The 23,287-nt window shown below is 42.5% G+C and overlaps 1 protein-coding gene across 1 annotated transcript in view; it reads right to left on the bottom strand.

The window, feature by feature from the left end:
• SUCLG2 (succinate-CoA ligase GDP-forming subunit beta) overlaps nt 1-23,287 on the bottom strand; it is a 212,720-nt gene that overhangs the window by 10,309 nt on the left and 179,124 nt on the right. The window contains exon 10 of the mRNA XM_053378249.1: nt 6,999-7,119. Coding sequence (XP_053234224.1) covers nt 6,999-7,119 — 121 coding nt within the window. The remainder of the gene's footprint in view (nt 1-6,998; nt 7,120-23,287) is intronic.

Raw genomic sequence — 23,287 nt, 5'->3', positions numbered from 1 at the left:
CCTGGTGACTAGCTAATGCTTATTGGATGGATTTTCCCCAAAATTGATTTTTGAACTTTGAATTTTATTGTTATTCATGCTTTTATACTGCATTTTATGCTGCTTCTATCTTGTATTACAATTAAGTGTTTAAAATTTGTTGTTAGCTGCCCTGAGCAGGGCGGGGTATAAATAAATTATTATTATTATTATTATTATTATTATTATTATTATTATTATTATTGCCATTAAAATGAGTGAAAAGGGAAAGTAGTAAAGATTCTCACTAATGGCAAGGAATAATCAGCGGTTTGTTTTATCCGAACCATTTTTTTAAAAAAATCTCCTCTATGGTGTTTTGGTTTTCTTTTTTTCTTTCTTTTTTTACTCAAAAGTTACATGCATCTCTACAAAGGACAGTAAACAGAATTGATGTGAGTAAAAGTTTCCATGCAAAAAAGTAAAATGGACAAAGTCGTGTGTTCTCACGAGGAATATAAACGCGTGTGAGTAGTTCATATGATTATCAGTCGCACAAAGCAAACACTTGAATTAAACTGTCTTGCAGAAATGAAAGGAAACAGGCAAATGATGTACAGGCAATAGATAGACTTTGAGCAAAATTAACTATGTACAGCATGGTGAGGTTTATTTAAAATCAGAGGAGACATTTCAAGGATGTCAAGAAACAGAAATGTAAGCTAAAAGCCTTCCATGAACTAAAACAGGTGGAAGCAACCAATTGTTTGTGCCACGTTCCTGCCAGAAAGCACAGGAATTTGATAAACCTTGCTTATTTTGAGACATGAATGAGAATATCACAAGAAAGCATACCAAAGACTGAAACATTTGAAACCTAGAAAGCTCAAGAAGCAGGCTTTTTTTTTTGGGGGGGGGGAGAAGCTTCCCCCTCTAAACTAAACCAGCATTAACCTCCTGCCACTGGATGGTGTTAGAGAACTGTAAACAGGTTTCCAACGCAAAGCTATCAAAATAATCTGCACTTCGCTTGCACGAAAGCAAGTTTGGCAGAGAAAAGGCATGGGATTTGAAGAGAGATTTATACTGCCTTACTCCAGTCACACCGGATAATAGGGAAGATTTCCCTCAAATTTTAACTCTTGCAAAGTGGGGCAAAATGATGAACCGTTTTATTAAATACGCTGAGGAGCTGGGCACCAAACAAATTTGGGCCACTGATGGCCTGACAAATATACATCTGTTTTCTACATTATTTATTTACTATTTTTATATATCAATTTTACTTCTAGAAGGCACAGTAAAGTTATTTTTAGATGCATACTTGCATCTGAAGATGAAAGATATGGCAAATGTCTGTGAATTTTCATTTCTCAAGTTTCAGATAAGTGTCCTGAATTATAAGAATAGGTTCCCAAACATTTATTGCAGATCCATGGAGAGATTGAAAAAAGAAAAAAGGAAAACATGTCAAATTTTCATGCAATATGCTGCACAGAATAAAACAATTATACAAAAACAGGGGGAGAGGCACAAGATCGGCAGTGCAGATCCATATACACTTAGGTTCCGCTATGCAAACCTAATTCGTTCCTGAGAAATGGTTCGTAGGGCAAATATTTGCATAACGAGTCGAGCATTTCCATTATTTCCTGTGGGGAAAATTCTAATGTGTTCCCAACCAAGGAAGTTTAATTCTCAAATGATTTTAAAAAGTCCAGCAAAACCCTAAACAACAGTATTATTATAAGGAGAGATCGTACTCACATTACCACTGGCAGAATTATTCAGGATGCTGAACAATTTCTTGCTGATTTGTACGAATGCAGGTCCCATCGTTCAGACCGGGGTAGTCAACCTTTTTATACCTATTGCCCACTAATGCATCTTTCTTGATGGTAAAATTTCCTGACCGCCCACCAGTGCTTGATGGAAGCTGTAGAACCCCCTACCGCCCACCTAGAACTCTGAAACGCCCACTAGTGGGCGGTAGGGACCAGGTTGACAACCCCTGGTATACGAACTGAAGGTTTGTAGAATGAGTGTTTGCATAGTGAGACCTGCATGTATGATGATATGTACCATTTGCACAAGGCAGATGTATGCCCAATGGCTAGCTGGCCCTTGTTTTGAATGGAGGACATGGGGGAACACAAGTTAAACTGGATGGATGCACATTAGGTAGCTGAATGGATGATTTGATCAAATGGAAGAAGTTGGGTAAGATATTAGTGGATAGTGCAAAAATATGGCCTGTTTTATTTTGGGCGGTATGATACTGTGCTGAGCACTGTGGCACTGGGAAGTAGTCAAGAGTCTTATCTAGGCATTAACACAATTAGTATCATATACGGGGGAAGTGGGTATGCATTGTTTAGCTCCGCCCCCCTCCACTGCATCCCCATTACATAGTTTTGCGGTGGGAATCCCTTTCAGGCAACTGCAGTGCCTAGAGACAAGCAGTCAAGTCACATACTGTATTTTTTCCGTGTATAACACGCCTCCGTGTATAACACAACCCCTATTTTTGGGGACTCAAACTGAAGAAAATGGGGAGAGATTGCCCAGAGCTGTTCAGCTTTTCTTTTGAGGATGATTGACCAGAGTTGTTCAGCTTTTTTGGGGTGGGGGCGGTGGACCAGATTTGTTGAGCTTTTTTTTAGGGGGGGATATTGCCGAAAATTGCTCACCCATCTGAGCAGCGCTGCCGCCCACACTCCACAAAAGCCACCTATCAGCTGTTCCTTCCCCACCCAGAAATAGAAAACACCAGCCCTATTACCGCGGCAAGAGCAAATAGACGCCAGACCTTGTTGCAGCCACCAAAGACACTGCAGACCAACCAATCCCACATCAACAAAGTGCACTGAGCATGTATAAGACGACGCCGCCCCTCTAAACATGATGTTTTGGGGGGGGAAACCTCGTCCAATACATGGAAAAGTACGGTATCCACAGGAGGAATGACTGCTGGGAGGAGCACAGAGAGAAGAAACACCACGGGCATCCAGCACAACTGGATGCCTTCATTTGCCCCAGCTGCAACAAAACAGCATCAGTCTCTACAGCTGCAACCTTCCAACGGTTTGACTTCACACTCCTCCATTGAAAGACGGATGCCCACAACAACATAGCCCTGCTACCCTCCATGTACTGGGGGGGAAGTGTCTGCAGCAGGGCTCTGGCTGTACTTGTGGTGGATCCCCAAGTGATCCAGGAACCCTCCCTCTCGAGATCCTAAATTGTGCAAGGAACCTCTGTAAGCACAACAGGCTCCCCACCTTACGTTTGTCTCTGCAAGGCGGGGAAAGTGGCTGGGCTAGGCAGGGGGGTGCGATGGGGCTTGATCCTCACTACGCCTCGTGGTGTGTGCTGCACACCTGAACAGGGCTAAAGAGTAGCACAGCTGCTTGCCTAGCAATTAGTCCTGGGATTCGTCATCTCTATATCTGGCTGCCATGAAGACACATACAAATCTATGCCTTACTTGATACAGTGGGACAGTTAGTAACATCCCTCGGCTTGTTTTCATTAGAGCTCCCCTACTCGTATTCCACACTCCATCTTTTGTAGCATGTATCCGAGTCCAAAAGGTATACCTTCACTATTAAGCATGGATTACTCAAAAAGGTGACTCTTAAATCAGGCTTCCTCAACCTTGGCCCTCCAGACGTTTTTGAGACTACAATTCCCATCATCCCTGACCACTGGTCCTGCTAGCTAGGGATCATGGGAGTTGTAGGCTAAAAACATTTGGAGGGCTGAGGTTGAGGAAGCCTGTCTTAAATCAATAACAAAATTTTGATGTGGAACAGCAGGGAAACGTGCTCAAAGGCATTTTCACCATGCTTGATTCAACCATTTATTCTGGAGCTGCACATCTGCATTTGTCAGATGTCAAATTTTAACTGCCTTGTAGTGTCTTCTGTGGGAATCTGGTATCTACATTCTGTAATTGGTGGACGTTCATCATCTGCATATGTTGCACCAATGCATGGTGTAAGTGAGGCAGAAATGGAGGTGGGATGACAATGATCCTGGTGTGCCACATGCACTGAGTTTATGTGAATTGGTCCCTAACAACAACAATTTATTATTTATACCCTGCCCATCTGGCTGGGTTTCCCCATCTGGCTGGGTTTCCCCAGCCACTCTGGGCAGCTTCCAACAAAATATTAAAATACAATAGTCTATTAAACATTAAAAGCTTCCCTGAACAGGGCTGCCTTCAGATGTCTTCTAAAAGTCTGGTATTGTTTTTCTCTTTGACATCTGGTGGGAGGGTATTCCACAGGGCAGGTGCCACTACCAAGAAGGCCCTCTGCCTGGTTCCCTGTAACTTGGCTTCTCGCAGTGAGGGAACCGCCAGAAGGCCCTTGGCGCTGGACCTCAGTGTCCGGGCAGAATGATGGGGGCGGAGACGCTCCTTCAGGTATACTGGATCTAGGCCGTTTAGGGCTTTAAAGGTCAGCACCAACACTTTGAATTGTGCTTGGAAACGTACTGGGAGCCAATGTAGATCTTTTAAGACCGGTGTTATGTGGTCTCCTCAGCCGCTCCCAATCACCAGCCTAGCTGCCGCATTCTGGATTAGTTGTAGTTTCTGGGTCACCTTCAAAGGTAGCCCCAAGTAGAGTGCATTGCAGTAGTCCAAGCGAGAGATAACGAGAGCATGCACCACTCTGGCAAGACAGTTTGCGGGCAGGTAGGGTCTCAGCCTGCGTACCAGATGGAGATGGTAAACAGCTGCCCTGGACACAGAATAACTAAAGAGAAAGAGTTTGTGGTTTGTTTATTCATTCAGTGGTGTATTGAGGAGATTTCCTATTCATTTAATACGAGGGAACAGGTGTGTCCCTGCATAAAAGTACACCTGCAATCAGAACTACTCCTTTCACTAAAACGAATGAAGATATAGGAATTTTGTGTGTTGTGTGTGTGTACACAAGTATGGAACCCCAGCCTGGAGACAGCGACTTACAGAAAGCTGGTAACAGTGGGTTGTATCTAATGCCATTCCTACTCAGGGTAGACCCACTGAAGTTAATGGAGATGGCTAACTTCTACTCTGTGTAGAACTTAAGTTGGATACAACCCAGAGCATCATGACTGAGGAAAAATCCTGTATTATTTTGCAATTGTGTCTATACTTTGTGTGAGCAATGCATATCTGGCTTTAATCCAATACTTTTAACTATTTGCTATGAAAATCCTGTTAACAAAAAAATGCTAACCAGGAGCTGCTCTCTCCCAGCACAAACGACTACTTCAAGTTAAAATGCAAAATACACAGTTCTGGCTCCTAAAAAAAAAAGGAAAAAAAAGAAATGGCTTTTCTGCTGGAAAATTCATTCTCTCTCTCTCTCTTTTATCAAGCAAGAAAATACATGTAATTATAAAGTTACCATTTTCAAACGGGAGAATAATCCTTTCTTTATCCACTGGTAAAACAGCTGGTAATTATTATATAGCTGGGAATAAAGATGTGTCCAGAAAATCCAGCTAAATCAAGACAGATCTGACTGATTAAAACTTTACTCATCCAGACATTTGTAATACATTGCATGTGGGCAAATAGTCTTTAAAGTCCAGGGCACAAATCTGTAAAGATTTATGGGAATAATCACGAACCTTCGGTTAGGGGGAAATGTGCCAAATGGAAAACACAAACCACACTAGGTCCCTCTTCACCATCGTATGAATCTGTATTTTATTGTATCTGTGGACTCCAGTCTCCCCATAAAAAAATAAGGAATTATTAATTTTAATTAATTTTAATCTTGTTCCACGCGTTGGGAAGTTCAAAGAAGAGCAGATAATACGATTAAGGGTCTGCGATGGAGGATCAGCTACAAGGGAAGATTAAAGAAACTAAATCTACATGCATCTCAGCCAATGATTACGAAACTTGCGGGTGGATGTTTGGTGTCACACGATTTTGGCCTACAAGTATAGTGCTGTTCAGATGCAGATTGTAACAAAACGCTGCTTCCAGTAATCCGAAAACCCAAAATAAAAATGAAATATAGAAGGAGTAAAACATTGGAGATCTTTAAATGTGGGACATCTTTCCTCAATGAAAGGGATGTTCTGGAAGACCAAGGACCTTTTTCACAAGTTGTAGAGATGGCCACCAAGATGGCTTTAAAAGAAGATTAGACGAATAAAGGATAAGGCTATCAATGGCTAAAAGTTATGATGGCCGCGCTCTACCTCCACTGTCAGAGGTTATGTTAGCCAGAGGACAGAGCCCTGAATGCTATTTGCTGGGAATCACAAGTGGGGGGAAAAGGCTGTTGCACTCTGGTCCTGCTTGTGGGCTTCCCATAAGCATCTGGTTGGCCAACTGTGAGAATAGGTTGATGGACTAGACAGGGTTTTTGTCTGATGCAACAGGACTCTTCTTACATTTCTCACCCACATCTGCTCTAGGATGCTCTCTACAGGACGCACACAAAATTAAACAAGTTATGTACAGTGGTACCTCGGGTTACATACGCTTCAGGTTACAGACTCCGCTAACCCAGAAATAGTACCTTGGGTTAAGAACTTTGCTTCAGGATGAGAACAGAAATCGTGCGGCAGTGGGAGGCCCCATTAGCTAAAGTGGTACCTCAGGTTAAGAACAGTTTCAGGTTAAGAACGGACCTCCAGAACAAATTAAGTATGTAACCAGAGGTACCACTGTACTGTTCCTTCTGTGTTTGTGTGTGTGTGTGACAGAGAGAGAGAGAGAGAGAGAGAGAGAGAGAGAGAGATCTCATTTCAAAGGCACACACACACAAATCTGGACAGACTTTTCAGTAATTTGTCAAATTTTATCCACTCGGAAGGGCTAATACGCTTGCAAATTTTATCCACTTCTGTCAAACAGAAATAAGTTATGGGCCATAGTGAATGGGGGAAGTGTGAAGCTTCTTTTCATCTGAATCAAACTGAGACCCTGAAGTTTCTGAATGTTGCTCCTTTCTGAACCACTGAATTGGAGTCAGAACTGAATGTGTGGTAGGTGTGCACAATGTTGTAGATTTCAAACTTACCTTCAAGCCTGACCACTAGAGGCACTTTCAGTTCAAGCTCTCGGCAGGCTTTGGTGATGCCATTGGCTATAATGGCACAGTTGACAATCCCACCAAAAATATTGACCAGAATTGCTTCAACCTAGGGGAGAAAAAGAAACATACTGTCAAATTTGTTAAAACATGTGCCTTTTAAAATGGAGGTGTAAGGCAGTGGCAGTTGATGCAGCTACTACTAGAAGTGGATGGATATGACCTGAGCCAGTGGAAGCCTGTGAGATTCAACATATAGTGTGCTGGAAAAGTTAATGTAGATTTCTCAATATTATGCAGTAATGGGTGAACTCCCCACAGTCTGAACTGGACAGGCTTAGATAGAAGTTTGGCTGCTTTCTCAAAAGTCAGAAGCTTATTTTCTGAGCCAATTCGACTTCAGAAGTTGTCCTCACCCTTTGTCCTATTTGCTGCCAAAGTGGCCCTGGGAAAAACTACAGTTCTCAAAAGCCACTTTTGCTTTTGGAGAAAAAAGATCACTTCCTCTTCTCTTCTCTTTCCCTATTGCAGGGATGTGGAACCTATTCTTCCACCAGATGTTGCTGGACTACAAATTCCATTATCCATGACTACTGGCCATTTTGGCTGGGAGTGATGGGATTTGGAGTCCAACAACAACCACTGCAGGGGACATAGGTTAGCCACCCCTGCTCGAAGAAATGTAAAGCAGTGACACAGCTCTGTTACACTGCATAGGGGAAGGCAGTGATTATTCTTCAGGTCCTATTGAGAGGCAAGCTTTAACAAGCAACTGACGTTTTTTCTGGTCTGGCATCTCTAATTGGAAGGGAAGCGGGGAGGGATATTGAGAATTAGGGAGGCAAGCCAAGAATTCTTTTCTAGCTTGGATTAAAATCTGAGCTGGAAAAGCTTGCCTTTTCTTTAAGGAGATCTTTATGAGCTCCAGAAGCTCATATTCGAGTATCAGAGCACTTCACTGGCTTTTGTCGCCAGACTTAAAATCGAAGAAAAACTTTCAGATTATTAGGGACCAGCTGGCATACTCTTGATGTGAAAGGTCTGGGTTCTTGGTTTTACAAAGCCTTGAAATGTTTGAGTTCTGGGTTCAGATGAGTAGCTGTGGGAAAGCCAGATAATTTCAGATGTAATTTTCCACGAATAAAATTGTTGTAATATTGACAAACATCAGCAAACGTGTGATGAAAATGCATAAGGTAATGGACCGAAGTACTTTGAAACATATAGTATAGGCTGAGATTTGAGAATGGTGATTAGTGACTCAGCCAGACCTTCTGACTTAAGATTGCCCTGTATAAATAGGTTCTTAAGAGGCCTTCAGTGCCATCCATTTTGGTAATCTGCATAATTTTCTCGTTTGCTGCAGAATATGCACCTATAGGTCACACTCCTGTTACTGGGAGATTTGCATATCCAGCAGTTAGAAACATAGTATATAACACCTGTGAAAATGCAAAACTTTCCCGAAGGTTTTGCCATCTACTGCTTATTGTGATTGCTTTGTGGAATGAGATGGCGCAAGTGTCACGGACAGCTGCTGGATAATGTATGCCACGATTAGTGAGCAGCGGCGATGTCCCCTGCAATGGCTCTATTTTGTAAACTCCCCCCCCCCTTTTAAAAATGCTTATTCCTCTTCAATTCTTTTGAGGTGTTAACACTATAATTATAGATCTCATCCAGTTGTTAGATGAAGGATTCAGGAAGATAAGCTTTCAAAACAAATATCCACAGTTATGTGAACCTTTTGCTCATTAATCATATTAATATAATATTATTATTATTATTGAATAGAAGTCATCTACGCTGCCTGCTCCATGCACATTGAGTCAGGTTTCAGAGATGTGGTTATGCCAATCCAAGAAAGCTATCCTTTCTCACTCTATAATGTGCGAGAAAATATACCATGAAAGCCAGAAAATGGGAAATTGCAATGGTATTCTGCAAAGTATAATATGTGACCAGGTTATGCTCTGAGTGCTTCTGAAGAAAGGGCCATCAACAGACAGCTAGTTCCTACTCTTTAAAAGCAACAGGAAAATGTCCACAAAGGAACTCAACAGCAGGAGAGCTCTTGCTATCAAGGGGATACCTTTCCAACACTGCATGGGGCTTATCAACAATTCAGGTCAGAAATTCCACATCAGCCATTCATGAAGGCACAGCATGTTTCTTAAAAATAAACTTCACTTTTGGTCGGCCTGCCTCATACTTTTTAAACCTTGTGATCTGTAACACCTCTCAGGTGTGGACACTGATATAACTAAATAAACATGTGAGATCTGGGTAGCTGATAAGCGATGTTTGTGGCAAAAAGATTTATTTTAAAAAACCCAGTACAGTGGAACCTCGGTTTTCGAACATAATCTGTTCTGGAAGATCGTTCCGACGTCTGAAACATTCAAAAACTGAAAGCGGAAGCCTCAATACAATAGGGAAACTCAAAACGGAAGCTGTGTAGCATGTTCGGCTTCCGAAAATGGTTTGAAAACCAGAGCAGTTACTTCTGGGTTTTTGGCGTTTGGGAGCCGAAACATACGGTAACGGAGGCGTTTGACAACTGAGGTTCCACTGTACATCACTTGAAACGTAATAAAGGAGAAAACATAAAGGCCAGACCTCTTTTCCTTCTCTTTAGTCATTTGCCTGAATAATCTGAACCACAGTATTTAGCAAGTGGATTTTTGCAGAACTCACTGGGGCATATTTCATATTCAAAACAGAGGAGACTCACAGAGGTAAAGTACTTGTCCTGACGCGATAAACAGGGTAAGAAAATCCTTTACAATCAACAAGGAGAGGTAAGTAATAGGGAGTTCATCACAACAGATTAATAGTTAAGTCCCACCAGGAAAAGGGCTGCCCATCAACTCGGAGGAATCAAAATTTCTGGTATGTAACTTACAATCAAATTGCCCTATGGAAATTCCCTTCCCATTTGACTTCAGGCCATTATTTTACTTGGACGCATGCGCATAAAAAGTTTCCCTGTGGCCTATCTGCACATCTCCATGGAAGCTGCCTTAATTAACGCCACACATTCAATTTTACCACAAAGTTTATGTGCACCTGGGAACTATGTAGATCAGGTGAGTTCAACATGGTACCACAAGTTCCTTGTTGTGACATAAGTGAAAATTATCCAGTGTGCTTGGTGACACAAATAGTGTACTCCATGAGAGATGAAGAAATAGGCCCCTAGCTAATGTGATGGTGCACAATAATTGCAAACATTCAAACAACTTATGGGGAACATCTTTTAAGGAACACTGAAAATGACTAGAGCTCCAATGAGGAAAACAAAAAGCGGAGGAGCCATGGCCAGGAGAGGAGCTAGAGGCAGGAGAAGCCATGGGCTGCTGGGAAAGCCTCTCCTCTTCCCGGAGGAGAGGGGTTGTGAGCGGGAATCGCTTCCTGTGCTTGCAGGAGGGGGGGCGTGGCCAGCCCCCCTGTGTCACTGGAGCCCTGTGCCCGTGTCATGCACCCTAGCCAGCCAATCCGCCTGGCTGGGGGTGTGTGGTTTAGTTGGAAAAACGGCTGTGGGCTCAGGACTAGACCCACTGAAAGAAATCAACATAACTTAGTCGTGTTCACTGATTTCAATGGGTCTACTCTGGGTAAAGTTCACTGGAAGGACAGATCGTGAAGCTGAGGCTCCAATACTTTGGCCACCTCACAAGAAGAGAAGACTCCCTGGAAAAGACCCTGATGCTGGGAAAGATGGAGGGCAGAAAGAGAAGGGGACAACAGAGGATGAGATGGTTGGACAGTGTTCTCAAAGCTACCAGCATGAGTTTGACCAAACTGCGGGAGGCAGTGGAAGCCAGGAGTGCCTGGCGTGCTCGGACACGACTAAACGACTAAACAACAACAACTATGGGTAAAACAGAATACCACTAAATGTAATTTTGCCTGACAGCAGTAAAACAGAAGCTCCTTAGCATTAGAATGTTCTTCTCCGTATTATATCTGTAAAACAATCCTTCCATGCCAGAAATGGATTCACTAAAACTCTTCAGTGCTCTCTCAGATCAGGACCATTGTTTAGGATAAGCATATGCAGAATTAAGAGTGCAAGGGAATGCTAAGCTTAGTGTCATTTTAATATGATCAAGATGGCACTGGTATCTTCTCATTAACTTCATTTTCAACTAGTTTTTACTATATTCTTTTTGTGCTTCCCTTTCAGTCTAGAATAGTTTATATCTTGCTTTTACATTTCCCTGCTAAATACTGCATTGAAGACCACACTTGATGGCATAGAAGGATTACCACAGTGAAGCTCCCCTAGTCAAGAAATAAGTGATTGGAGCCACATAAGACAAAATGTGTGTAAAGGGATTTATGAAGGATAAGAATGCACTATGAATAGTCTCTGCTGATTTTGACCTTTCATTTAAAGGGAAGAAAAGACTTGCTTCTTAATCTCACAGTTGAGATAGAAAAACTTGAAAACCTTTTATATAGCTTCTTCAGAAAACGAAAACAAATAATCCAGAGATAGATGGAGCTGAAGTTACCACTGTTGGGAACCACTTTAATTAGAAAAGATTCAATTTCTGGACCTTCAGCAACATAAACTAATCCCACCTTCCTATTTCTCTGCAGATCACATATTTCGCCTTGGAATAGGACCATAATACCTTTTACTCTGGCACAGTTGGAAGCAAAGAGACTAGCTGGGGAAACTCAGCCAGATGGGTGGGGTATAAATAATTTATTTTTATTATTATTATTATTATTATTATTATTATTATTATTATTATTATTATTATTATTATTATATTCACCAAGTCCATGGAAGAGCAATGAACAAGGCGCAGCATTTGTATGTAGGCTTTCAAATATATAGAAGTTTACAGGGCCTTCTTGGTGGCTGCTCCCAGACTCTGGAACTCCCCTAGAAAAGCTAGACTGGATCTCTCCTTGTTGTCCTTTTGCCAGCAGGTGAAGACTTTGTTGTTCCAACAGGCTTTTGGGAATTGACTGCTTTAAGGGCTGGTGCCGTGCTGCTTTTATTGTACTCATTGGTATATTTTAAACAGATTTTATATATGCAGATAGTTATGGATAATATGGACAGATTAGCTACATATGAACGAATTGCATGTCAACGCAAAATAATAATGGATAAATATGAAAAAATCTGGAACGAATATTTAAGCGATAAGGAGGATAGTGGTGGGAAGTAGGGGGAGGAGAGAGAGGTGGGGAAATATTGTTAAAAAAGGTGTAGTCATAGGTATATCGGTGTATTCAAATCTGAATTGTCAAATTGTGTTATTATTGTTATTATGGTTTTTGCTGTATGTGTCTTTTGCGGTTGTTGTTTGTATCGAAAAAACCATTAAATATTTTTTAAAAAAATCTATCAATGTTTAATTGTTTTAAATGATTGTGTTTTTTCTATATTTGTAGCAGCTCATATTTAATCTATAAGCTGCCTTGAGTCAAGGGAAAAGGCGGGGTATAAATTAAAATAAAATAAAAATAATATTCTGAATGTGAAACTTGTAATAAGCACACAGTTGCAGTTTTCAGCTAGGTGTTTAACTTCTCTTTGTAAGAATCAGTAGAGCTTGCCAGGCATTGTGATGTCACAATGCTCTGCATTTCTCCATCTCCACTGCCCACGTCTCTGGTTGTGAGGGGCAACCAATGTGGACAAGTAAACTTCTGTTATACACTACAGACAGAAGAGAGGAATGAAACGTGATTTCCAGCAGCATATGCATGTTTAAAACCTTCTGGTTTAACTAACATGCCAGCAGAGACATATTCAAACATCACATTATCTGATCATCCAAAACAGGCATCCCCAAACTCGGCCCTCCCGATGTTTTGGGACTACAATTCCCATCATCCCTGACCACTGGCCGTTAGCTAGAGATGATGGAAGTTGTAGTCCCAAAACATCTGGAGGGCTGAGTTTGGGGGTGCCTGATCCAAACCATGACTTGGAAGAGTGGGAATAAGCTGTGCACACACATACTTTATCCTTCCCTTTCCTCCTACCATTAATAGAAATCTTCCTGGTTTGTCAAAGTTTGCCACAATATCTGAACTGGCGAACTGGTTGGAGCAAATCTTCCAAGCCAGCTCTCATGATGAACCAGGAAGTGTTCTATTGAGCCAGTTGCTTGAAGAAAGGAAGGGGGGAAAGAAGTGTGTGCGCACACAACTCAGTCATGATATTCTAAAATGAATCCACTGAAAAGAAGAAGAAGAAGAAGAGGAGGAGGAGGAGTTTGGATTTGATATCCCGCCTTATCACTACCCGAAGGAGTCTCAAAGCGGCTAACATTCTCCTTTCCCTTCCTCCCCCACAACAAACACTCTGTGAGGTGAGTGAGGCTGAGAGACTTCAGAGAAGTGTGACTAGCCCAAGGTCACCCAGCAGCTGTATGTGGAGGAGCAGGGAAGCGAACCTGGTTCACCAGATTATGAGTCTATCGCTCCTAACCACTACACCACACTGGCTCTCCAGAGCTCTGTTGCCAACACAACTGAAAACCTTCAAACTTTTTTCTCTCTAACATGTTCCTCTTGTTGGGGCACTGGACCAGCTACATGACAGATCCACTTAAGAAAGCGTGTTTATATCATTAAAGATAAGGAAGAGGATTTTATGCCCAATATAGACACTTTAATTCCTAATGCAGCCCCCTCATTTAAAGATCTGCCTTTTCAGTTTCCAAGCTGAATTCTAATCAGCTCCATTGACAACCACATGAAGAAGAAAAAAAGTATTTTGGAAGAAAATTTAATTTGGCACTGGATAACCGACATTACGTGTGCCTGGCTTTAATAATAACGACAACAATAATATAAATAAAATCAGCTAAATTAGAGAGGAGCCTGAATGAGTTCAATCAGTAGGAAACTGAATCAGGTGTAGAATTTAATCATGGGCTTTATTATAATTTTATAAATAAGCCTAAAGACCGGTTTAGACAGCCAAGAGATTCCGTTACGAACTCTGCTGAAAATTGGTGAACATTGTTTATCACTTCTCTGCTGCCCTAAATGGATTTTGCAGTTTTTAACATTCAGGCAATGCATTCTGATGAAGGGGGTACGTTCTGGTATTCTTGTGTTCACAGAAGAAGGAAGGAGACTGAAAAAGTGCTCAGTGGGGGGAAAGAAAAACCACCCACTGCATATTGCAAACAGGTCTTCATTAACATACCCAGCATCTGAGGACACAGAACATAAAATGTGCACAGAGAACAGAGTACCCTGCCTGCAGAAAAGAGCGATTTCCTCGAATGGCATATTAATGATTAACATTTCCACCTTGCTTCATGCCTTGCAAGGCAGAGCTTTATCTCTCGGGTAGCCTTTTAGTAGGAAGTATAGATGCAAGCATCTTTGTCCGGTAACTGTTTGCTTTTACTGACACAGCAGACATGAAATATCCATCAAAGGGAAGCCACGGCCGACGGCAACAGCTAATGCTAATATGTAAAGACATCCACTGATATGGCCAATGCGCAGCTCATCAATACGAAGGATTAATGTTGGGAAACAGGTGCTACATGAGGACTGTCAGCGTTTTGCAACAGCCTCTCACAAGCTACTCATACAATACTGTGCATCTCTGGTATCTGCAAGTCGAGAATGACGTTTAGCAGCCAGAACCCTAGGGGGTTAAGAAGGGGGCTAGTTAACTTCCTGCCTGTCTGGAACAAGGACCTCCATGCAATTCATTCACATTAGCCAATCACATTTACACCCTTACTGAGTTGCCTTCAGTTGCCTTCAGGACCCATTCTTCATAAACTAGTTGCCACAAAGTGCCTGCTTATTGTTAATTTATTAATCCTGTCAAGAGCTTATTACGGCTTATTACCAACCAATATACAAAATACGAAGCACAGTGGACCCTCCGGATACGAATTAAATTCGTTCCAGGGGTCTGTACATAACCTGAAAATTCCATAACTGGAGGCGCCGCTTCTGCACACGTGCATGGCGCAATAGAGAGCTTCTACACACACACGTGGTGCGCATAGTGCTTCTGCGTATGCATAGTGCTTCTGCGCATACAACGAAACCTGGAAGTATACACTTCCGGGTTTGCAGTGTTTGAAACCCGAAAGTTACGTATCCAGAGCGGTACGTAACTCGAGGGTCCACTGTACAAAACCACAATGTCAGAAGAATGTTATTTTGTTTTAAAAGACAACCTGAGGACCAACTGTCACAGAGAGAGACAGAACCACATTCAGATATTTTGCCACCTGTTTGATTGTGAATGTATTGATCCCCTCAAGAAAGATGTTCAGAATGGACTCTGAAGGTCAACTAGGAAACTATCTCATAAGAGAATATATTACGCATTCTCTAACCCCTTGATAAACAGCAAAATAAAATGAAAGGCCATTTCAACCTGTGAGCGGTTGTACAGGCAGCATATTATTGTTCAAAAATGATATTTTAAAAGATAATAATAATAATAATAATAATAATAATAATAATAATAATAATGCTATCCATAGGTGAACCTATAATAAAGTTCTCAGGTGGCTCAAAACAAGAAAAAATCAAGGGCTAGCAGGGCCTTGCATCTTGTACAGGAGGAAAGCTCCAGGTTTGGAACCCGAATTAAAACTCACAGATTTTCTCCCAGCAGATATCTACACCTAATGCTAGGTTCATATATGGATTAGGGGCTAAGTTCTCTAATGGATACATAAATGGTTTAAAACAACAACAACAGGAAAAGTAGTTTACTTATTTACAAATGATGTGCAGTCAGGGATAACCAGAAAAAGAGGCAAATCTATGGATGACAACACCAAATGATGGCAATATAGGTGACGGTGGTACTAGTCATGTTTGTTTGTCCATGGGTCTTTCATGTGGAGTGGGTGGCAATTTCATCCTAAGGGGTGCATGGGTGAAGGGAGCCAAACCTCCACCTATCATAATCACCATCATGTTAGTTAATTATCCACCCTTCACCCTAGGTTCCCAGGGTGGAACCTATCAATTTAAAATGCGACAGTAAAAACAGTATAAAACTAATTGCAATCATAACAAGAATAGATCCTTAAAACATACATCTCAAGCGTCAAAGATCAGGGTAAAGAGGTGTGTCTTCAGCATTGACCAGAAGCTGTATAATGAAGGTGCCAGACACACCTCCGTGGGGAGTTCTACAACTTAGGGGCTGCCACAGAGAATGCCCTTTCCCAGGCCACCCCATTACCTCCTCTTGTTTCTGGGGGGTGATGGAATGAAGAAGAGAACCCACTCTGCTGATCTTAACAAGCATGAAGCTCTATAGGGAAGGAGGCCATCTTTCAGATATTTGGCACACAAGTCATTTAGAGCTTTAAACACTAATGTAAGCACCTTGAGTTGGGCCCCCAAACAAGCTGGTAACCAATGCAGAGCTGTTTTAGTAATTTGGTTGCTGCATTTTGGACCAGTTAAAGCTTCTGAGACAGCCCCACTGCAATAATCCAGTCTAGAAGTTATCAGAGCATGGAATACAGTGGCCAAAGGGACCCCAAAGGGACCAAAGGGACCCCAAAGGGACCATATCTGGTGAGCCAGCCAATGCTGGGAAAAGGTCTCCTAGTTGGAAAAGGGTACTGAGGCCATCTGAGCTTCTAGGGGCAGGGCTAGATCCAGGAGCAACCTCAGCCCTGCTCCTTCTAAGACAGGCCATCTCCCACTACCCAGACATGAGAACTTGGGACACATAAAACCTCTGTCTTTACAGGATTCAGCTTCAATTTCTCGGCCTACATTTAGTCCACCACACCCCTTAAGTACCAGTCTAACACCTCAACTGCCTCCCTCAAATCTTGAAACAGAGAGATAGAGCTGGGAGCAACAGCCCAAGCTTAAAGAGTCCATGGTCAGGGAAAGGAGTTCAGAAGTACATGGAAGCAATGGAGGTGTTCCATGGATTGCTGCCCCACCAAGACAAGGCAACACATGCTTATTTTTAATGCATTTGTGCCTTACAAGATGTGCACTGTGTCAGGAAGGATGCAACAGGAGTGTCACTTGCTTGTGGGTGACTGGGCTGTGCCCTCCCTTTCTGGCTGTGGTTCTTTACTCCATAGCGGTGGTCTGGCACCCTTCCCAGATTCCTTTGCTATGCTTCTCCCCACAAGAGGGCCTAGGGAAGTCCTTCTGTTTCCCAATAATCTGAGCTTCTGTCACCCTCCTGTTCCTCCTCCTTGCCTATCTCAGTCTGCCAATCCATTGCTGAGCCTGGTTATGGCTCTGTACATGTCAGGGAGCGAATGATGTCCAGTGGGCAGTTGGAAGTCGGGAAGAGGGGAGAATTCATCTCTGCTCACCCAAAGCTCCCTTTTAAGATTAGAATCAGAGGCTCCCACCTCCTGCTTTAGACATTCACATAAGGAGGTGAACAACAAACATGGCTGCTGTTGCCATGTCTACGATGGCCCCTATACACAGTCACTCTGAACTAGGCAAAATCTGCTAAAGTATCTATGTGTTTCAAAAGGAAAAAAGCAAACGAAAAGCCCTACCACATGCAGAGAACACATCTATAAATCTATATACAGTCTAGCTGTTTGATGCAGCAAGAATCTCACCTATCACAGGTACCCTTTGAATCCTACATCAGCAAAATGAATATTGCACATAGTGGTTAAAAGGATTTGTTCATGCCAATGTAAGAGTTTTTCAAAATGGCTTCTCAGATATGGAATCCTCTTAGAAAGCACTGAACAATACAATGGTGTCCATATTACACCTTCACAGACTTGGGATACATTTATTATTAGCAGCACAGGACGAAGAGCAGAATTCGGCATCGCCGTGAGAAAAACAACCCCAGCTGCTTCTGGACCGGAATGCCAGAAACACTGATTAATTCATAAGGCAGCATCAATGTTGACTTAAAATGAGAGATTGCAAATGTACTTTCTGATACTTTTATAGGCACATGTTAATTCAAAATAAAGACCTCTCCAAAACATAATGGGTCTTCTCAATATAAAGTGGGAAATAATTTTAAAAACAAGTCCCAGTCTCCCTTTCTTTCTCTCACACACCGAGTATGTAATTGAGGGGGCTAATTAACAGGAGTCCTTAGATCCCAAGAATCAAAGCTGCTGCTAATGTTCTCTTTATGAGATGCTTCTATTGAAGACAAATTAAATGTTATCTAATCTTGCAGCAGTAGGAAAACCTAATCTTCTGGGTTAGTTTTTCATCTGCTGCTGGTGTCAGATATCTCCATCAGAAAACACCAGCACAGGGAGAGAGAGAAAAAAATCTGTTATAAACAATATTCTAAAATTACTGATATCGCTGTCTGACCTTGCTGTAATCTGTTGCTCTGTAGCTTGATCCATTTATTTTAGCTGAAACAAGCAGCTCAGTAACTGTCAGTAAAGCCGTGTCTGCAGTGAATTAAAAGCTACATATTGGCAGAGAGCTTGCCTCAAGCCTGAGGTGATTGAAATCTGACAAAACCCTTTTACACCTGCAGGTAGCTCAATGCATTTGTTGAACACTCCTCCTTCCCAAGGCAAACAAGCTCTGCTTAACCCTTTCACTGGCTGCAGTGGTACCCAAAATCCTGTTGTTAAAGAGAGCATTTCCCTTCTGATTATTTTACAAAGATGTTACTGTCACAGTTCTCCCAGGCACAGGAGAAGCCAAGTTAACACGGGAACTAAGGAACATTTTTAAGTATCTGGGTGTTGCTGCCGTGACCTTTTGCATCAGCCATAGAAGGGCTAAAATCTGTGTTCAGATCTCTTCAGCGACTCTGTTAGAAATAAGTCCCAGCATCTCTTTGGGATGAACATGGAGAGATTTAAGATAATGTTACCATAACAATTGCTTCAGACTTCCACTAGAGGACAGTATAAATTCAGAATGGGAAGGGAAAATAAAAATGCAATGGGGGCTTTAGAAAGCAAAAAACCTGAAATCAGTCGTTTGTTTCAATACTTTGGGGTGTGGATTTTTCAAAATCCAAGGAAAGTAAACATGCAAGGTAATTTAATATGACCACCTCTCCCGTCAGCCTAAGAAGGATAGTTACAATTAGCCACCGTGGGCCGAATTTAACTAGCTAACTGGTGCGACTCTTTTAGGAACACAGGAAGTTGTCTTATACGGAATCGGACAATTGGTTCATCTAGTCTAGTATTGTCAACACTGACTGACAATGCCTCTCTGTGGTTTCAGGCAGGGGTCTCTCCTAGCCCTTCCTGGAGTTGCCAGAGGTTGAAACATGGACCTTTTTCTGATGCAGAGCATGTGCTCTACCACACAGCTGTGACCTTTCCCTCAAAGTTGCTTGTGATGCCTTCAATGAAGTATCCCTTTGGACTGGTTCTGTGGGCTGGGGGATGTTCTGCTCTTAGTTGCAGGACCATGACCAGAAGGCAGGACTAAGGGACTACTGCTAGGCCCCATCTCTGCTATGAAATTCAGGAGTTCCATCCTGTTCTATTTGCTTTTTCATATCTACAGTGGTACCTTGGGTTGCAGATGCTTCAGGTTACAGACGCTTCAGGTTACAGACTCCGCTAACCCAGAAATAGTACCTCGGTTTAAGAACTTTGCTTCAGGATGAGAATAGAAATCGCGTGGCGGCAGCAGCAGGCGGCCCCATTAGCTAAAGTGGTACCTCAAGTTAAGAACAGTTTCAGGTTAAGAACGGACACCCAGAATGAATTAAGTTCTTAACCCAAGGTACCACTGTATATGAAACTGTTGGGCAAGATCACTGGGGGACTTGGGATGCAATGTCAACAATAAGCAGGTGACATTCATATATTTCTCCTTGTCATCAGAATCAGGTGATGTGATAGATGTACTTAATCCAGGAACTGGTTTTAGTAATGGGTTGAATGATGGCCAGTAAACTACAGCTTAATTCTAGCAAGATGGGAGGTTCTGTGGGTGGATGGTTCCTGTGCCCTGGGAAATGGGGCTCAATTTGTTTTGTAAGGGGGTGCACTCCATGTGAAAGTTCAAGTTTGTAGTGTGGATGTGCCCAGAACAACTGTGTGAGCTGGTTAAGTTGAGACCATGGCTGGCCTAAAGTCATCCAGTGAACTTCATGGCTGAGTGGGGATTTGAACACTGACCTCTCAGGTTCAACAACTACAATGGATCTCATAGGGTGCTGCCTTATGCCAAGTCAAACCACTGGCCCACTGAGCTGACTACTGTGCACCCCACACAGACTGGCAGCATCTCTGCATAGTTGCAAGCAGGGGACCTTCCAAGCCGTACTTGGGAGATTCCAGGAATCAAATCTGGGACTTTCTGGAAGTATGTGCTCTGTCACTCAGCTGTGGCCATTCCTCTACAGGTGAGATTCATACGGGAGGTGGTCATGTTTTAACTGATTAAAAAAAATATTAAAGGAAAGGAAAGATTTCCTTAAAAATCAAGGAAAGATAGTGGTGGTGATGGGGAGATGTCTGAATACTAAGTTGGGTCTCGTTAGAAACCTGTAAGTCTCTCAACACCACTGCCCTTATGATTGAAAATTTAATAACAAATATAGGAATGAAATGGCAAGGAGCCCCATTTTATCATGCTTGCCCCTACCGAAGTCATCATAATTCATTGTTTTCCCATTTCATAACTTTTTGAGGGGCTGGCTCGATTTTATTTTTCTTAGCTGAATTTAAACAATTCCAGGACGTTGCCAGGGCAAATGAAAACCCATCTCTATTATGTCTTGGCATCCACCGTCCAAGCAAATGAAGTGGAAGCACTGCCGTTTTACAAGGAAGATAACGCAAATGAGTCGCTTCCGTCAAATGCGCCACTTATTTCAAGGGTGGCCTGAAGAACCCATCAGATCCCATAGCAAGGGTTTAGCTGGCTCATGCACTAGGACTGCCTAGCTTGGCTCTCAATCGGAATCAACTTGAAACGTTTTCTTCTTCCTTCCAGTTTGCCCTCTCTGTGCCCAAAGTGGTCATGTTATGTGGAGAGGCTCAGGAATTAATAGCTTGTTTTCCTACTTGGCCACCGTATCAGGGAAAAACCTCGTAATGAACTGACTAGCATGTGAGCCACAGTCCCCGCTCAGTGTGGTATAATCAGTATCCTACCGTATAATTGGTATAATCAGTGCAGTGATTAGAATGCTCAATATAATCGTGGCTGCTGGGACGCGGGTTGCAGGACTTCCAGCGATAGCAGCTGAAGGAGAGTTTCCTTCAGCCAAATTGCCGGAGGCTTCAGCTACTGTAGGGGGGGAAAAAAGGCTAAAGGGCTATCCTTCCTTGCCATCATAAAGTTCAGGACATGGTATGTGGCCAAGTGACACCTGTCAGTGCTGCTCATCACGTCAGCTTCAATCTCCGTTTTCTAGTAAGACACCCCAGGTACTGGCAGGGCTTAACGTGGTGCCTTGTTTACAGGACAGCTTTGGCTTGAATCATCGGGAAATAGATGGTAAATAAGATGCAGCAGCGCTAAATTCATTCCTGCACAGGGTGAATACATAATGCCATTTTATCGAGCGGACACCACATCTCAGGAAGCTATCTCAATTTGTGTTTATTTTTATGATGTATGGAAAACGGGGATTTCTTTCTTTCTTTTTTTAAAAGAAAAATAATAACAATAACGAAGCATGACTCAAATTATTTATTATTTAAGCCAGTGCAACAACAACATGTTGCATGTTCCTCTGCAATTAGTCTGTGGCACTTTTAAAAATGTACCGAAAGCTCCAGTGACATATAACAAAACAAGAATTATGCAGTGATCTGAGAAGTAAAGCGGGTGGTGTGGAAGGGAAAGCAAGCGTAGGATTAATAATTTAAGCAATGTGACACAACAGGTTGTGTATTTCTCCGGCGTTTTACCAATGCGCTGTGACAGAGAGCGCGTTTCTGTACAACCTCATCATGTTCTACGTGGCGTTACAAAGCTAAAGGGCTGAGCGACTTTAACCACTTGAAGAGGACGATAATCTTCTGAAATGACACAATCCCATGTATGTGTGAATGTTCTGAAGGCAAGAGAATGCCCAACGAAAACAAAACTAGAGGAGTTCTTCTGCCGAAAAAAGAATCTTATATAAGAAATAAGGAGGTCTATTTTAATCAACCGCAACCTTCCAAATTAGCAAGCGTTATGTATCACCATGACATATCATGTAAATTTCTTCCAAGGAACCAAAAATTGCAGCTGCTTCTCTGAAGATGGTTCTGTGAGTTAGGTTCAGGGGAAGCATAAATCTAGGCCTCAGTGACTGGCTCTCTCAGTGACTGGCTCTGTCAGCTTGTATTTCGGCTGAAGGGCCTCAGCTACTCTGTGAGGTCCAAAGTGTGGCCAATGCTGCCTGTATTTACACCACATACTAAACCATGGGTAGGCAAACTAAGGCCCAGGGGCCGGATCTGGCCCAATTGCCTTCTAAATCTGGCCCGCGGATGGTCCGGGAATCAGCATGTTTTAACGAGCAGAATGTGTCATTTTATTTAAAATGCATCTCTGGGTTATTTGTGGGGCATAGTAATTCGTTCTTTTTTCTTCTTCCCAAAATATAGTCCAGCCCCTCACTAGGTCTGAGGGACAGTGGACCGGCCCCCTGCTGAAAAAGTTTGCTGACCCCTGTTAACTAAAGCAATACGACACCACTTTAAACTGCCATGGCTTCCCCAAAAGAATCCCAGGACTTGTCATTTGCTATTGGTGCTGAGTCATTAAGAAACTCCTGTTCCCCCTCACAGAACAACAATTCTCAGGAGCGTTAAGCCATTCTGGGAACTGTAGCTCTGTGAGGGAACTAGGGGGTCTCCTAACAATTCTCAGCACCTTTAACAAACTACAGTTCTAGAATATGGAGGTGGGGAGAGCCATGCCTATTTATAATATTAAAGATGTGGCTACTGTTGACATACAGTGGAACCATGAGGTTTGGGTGAAGGATTGAGGGCCGGTGGCTGGAAGCAGGAAGCGACTACAATGATTCTGATGAATCTTCACCCAAGTCCGACCCTCAGCTCTAGGGCTGCGTGGAGATTATTCTGGCATTGTCTATCTGTATAGTCTTGCTTCTCTCAGAACTGTGTGGGCTGAAAGTGGGGAGAGGGGCGCAAGTAAGCCCCATCCTCTGCATGCTAGCTCCAGTTCAGACCTTTCTGCATTGATGGGGAAGGTCGGAAGGGAAATCCTGACTTGCAATCCTCTTTGTGGAAAAGACCACTGTCTTATCAGGGTTCCCGATCTCAAGGTATCAAAGTGCATTCACCCAAACAGAAGAGGGCTAATGTATAGGTTGGAAAGCAAAAACT

The sequence above is a fragment of the Podarcis raffonei genome, chromosome 2, assembly GCF_027172205.1.
Source record: "Podarcis raffonei isolate rPodRaf1 chromosome 2, rPodRaf1.pri, whole genome shotgun sequence".
NCBI lineage: Eukaryota > Metazoa > Chordata > Lepidosauria > Squamata > Lacertidae > Podarcis > Podarcis raffonei.
Note: the sequence above shows the minus strand (reverse complement) of the source record. Positions and strands in the feature narration are given on the sequence as shown.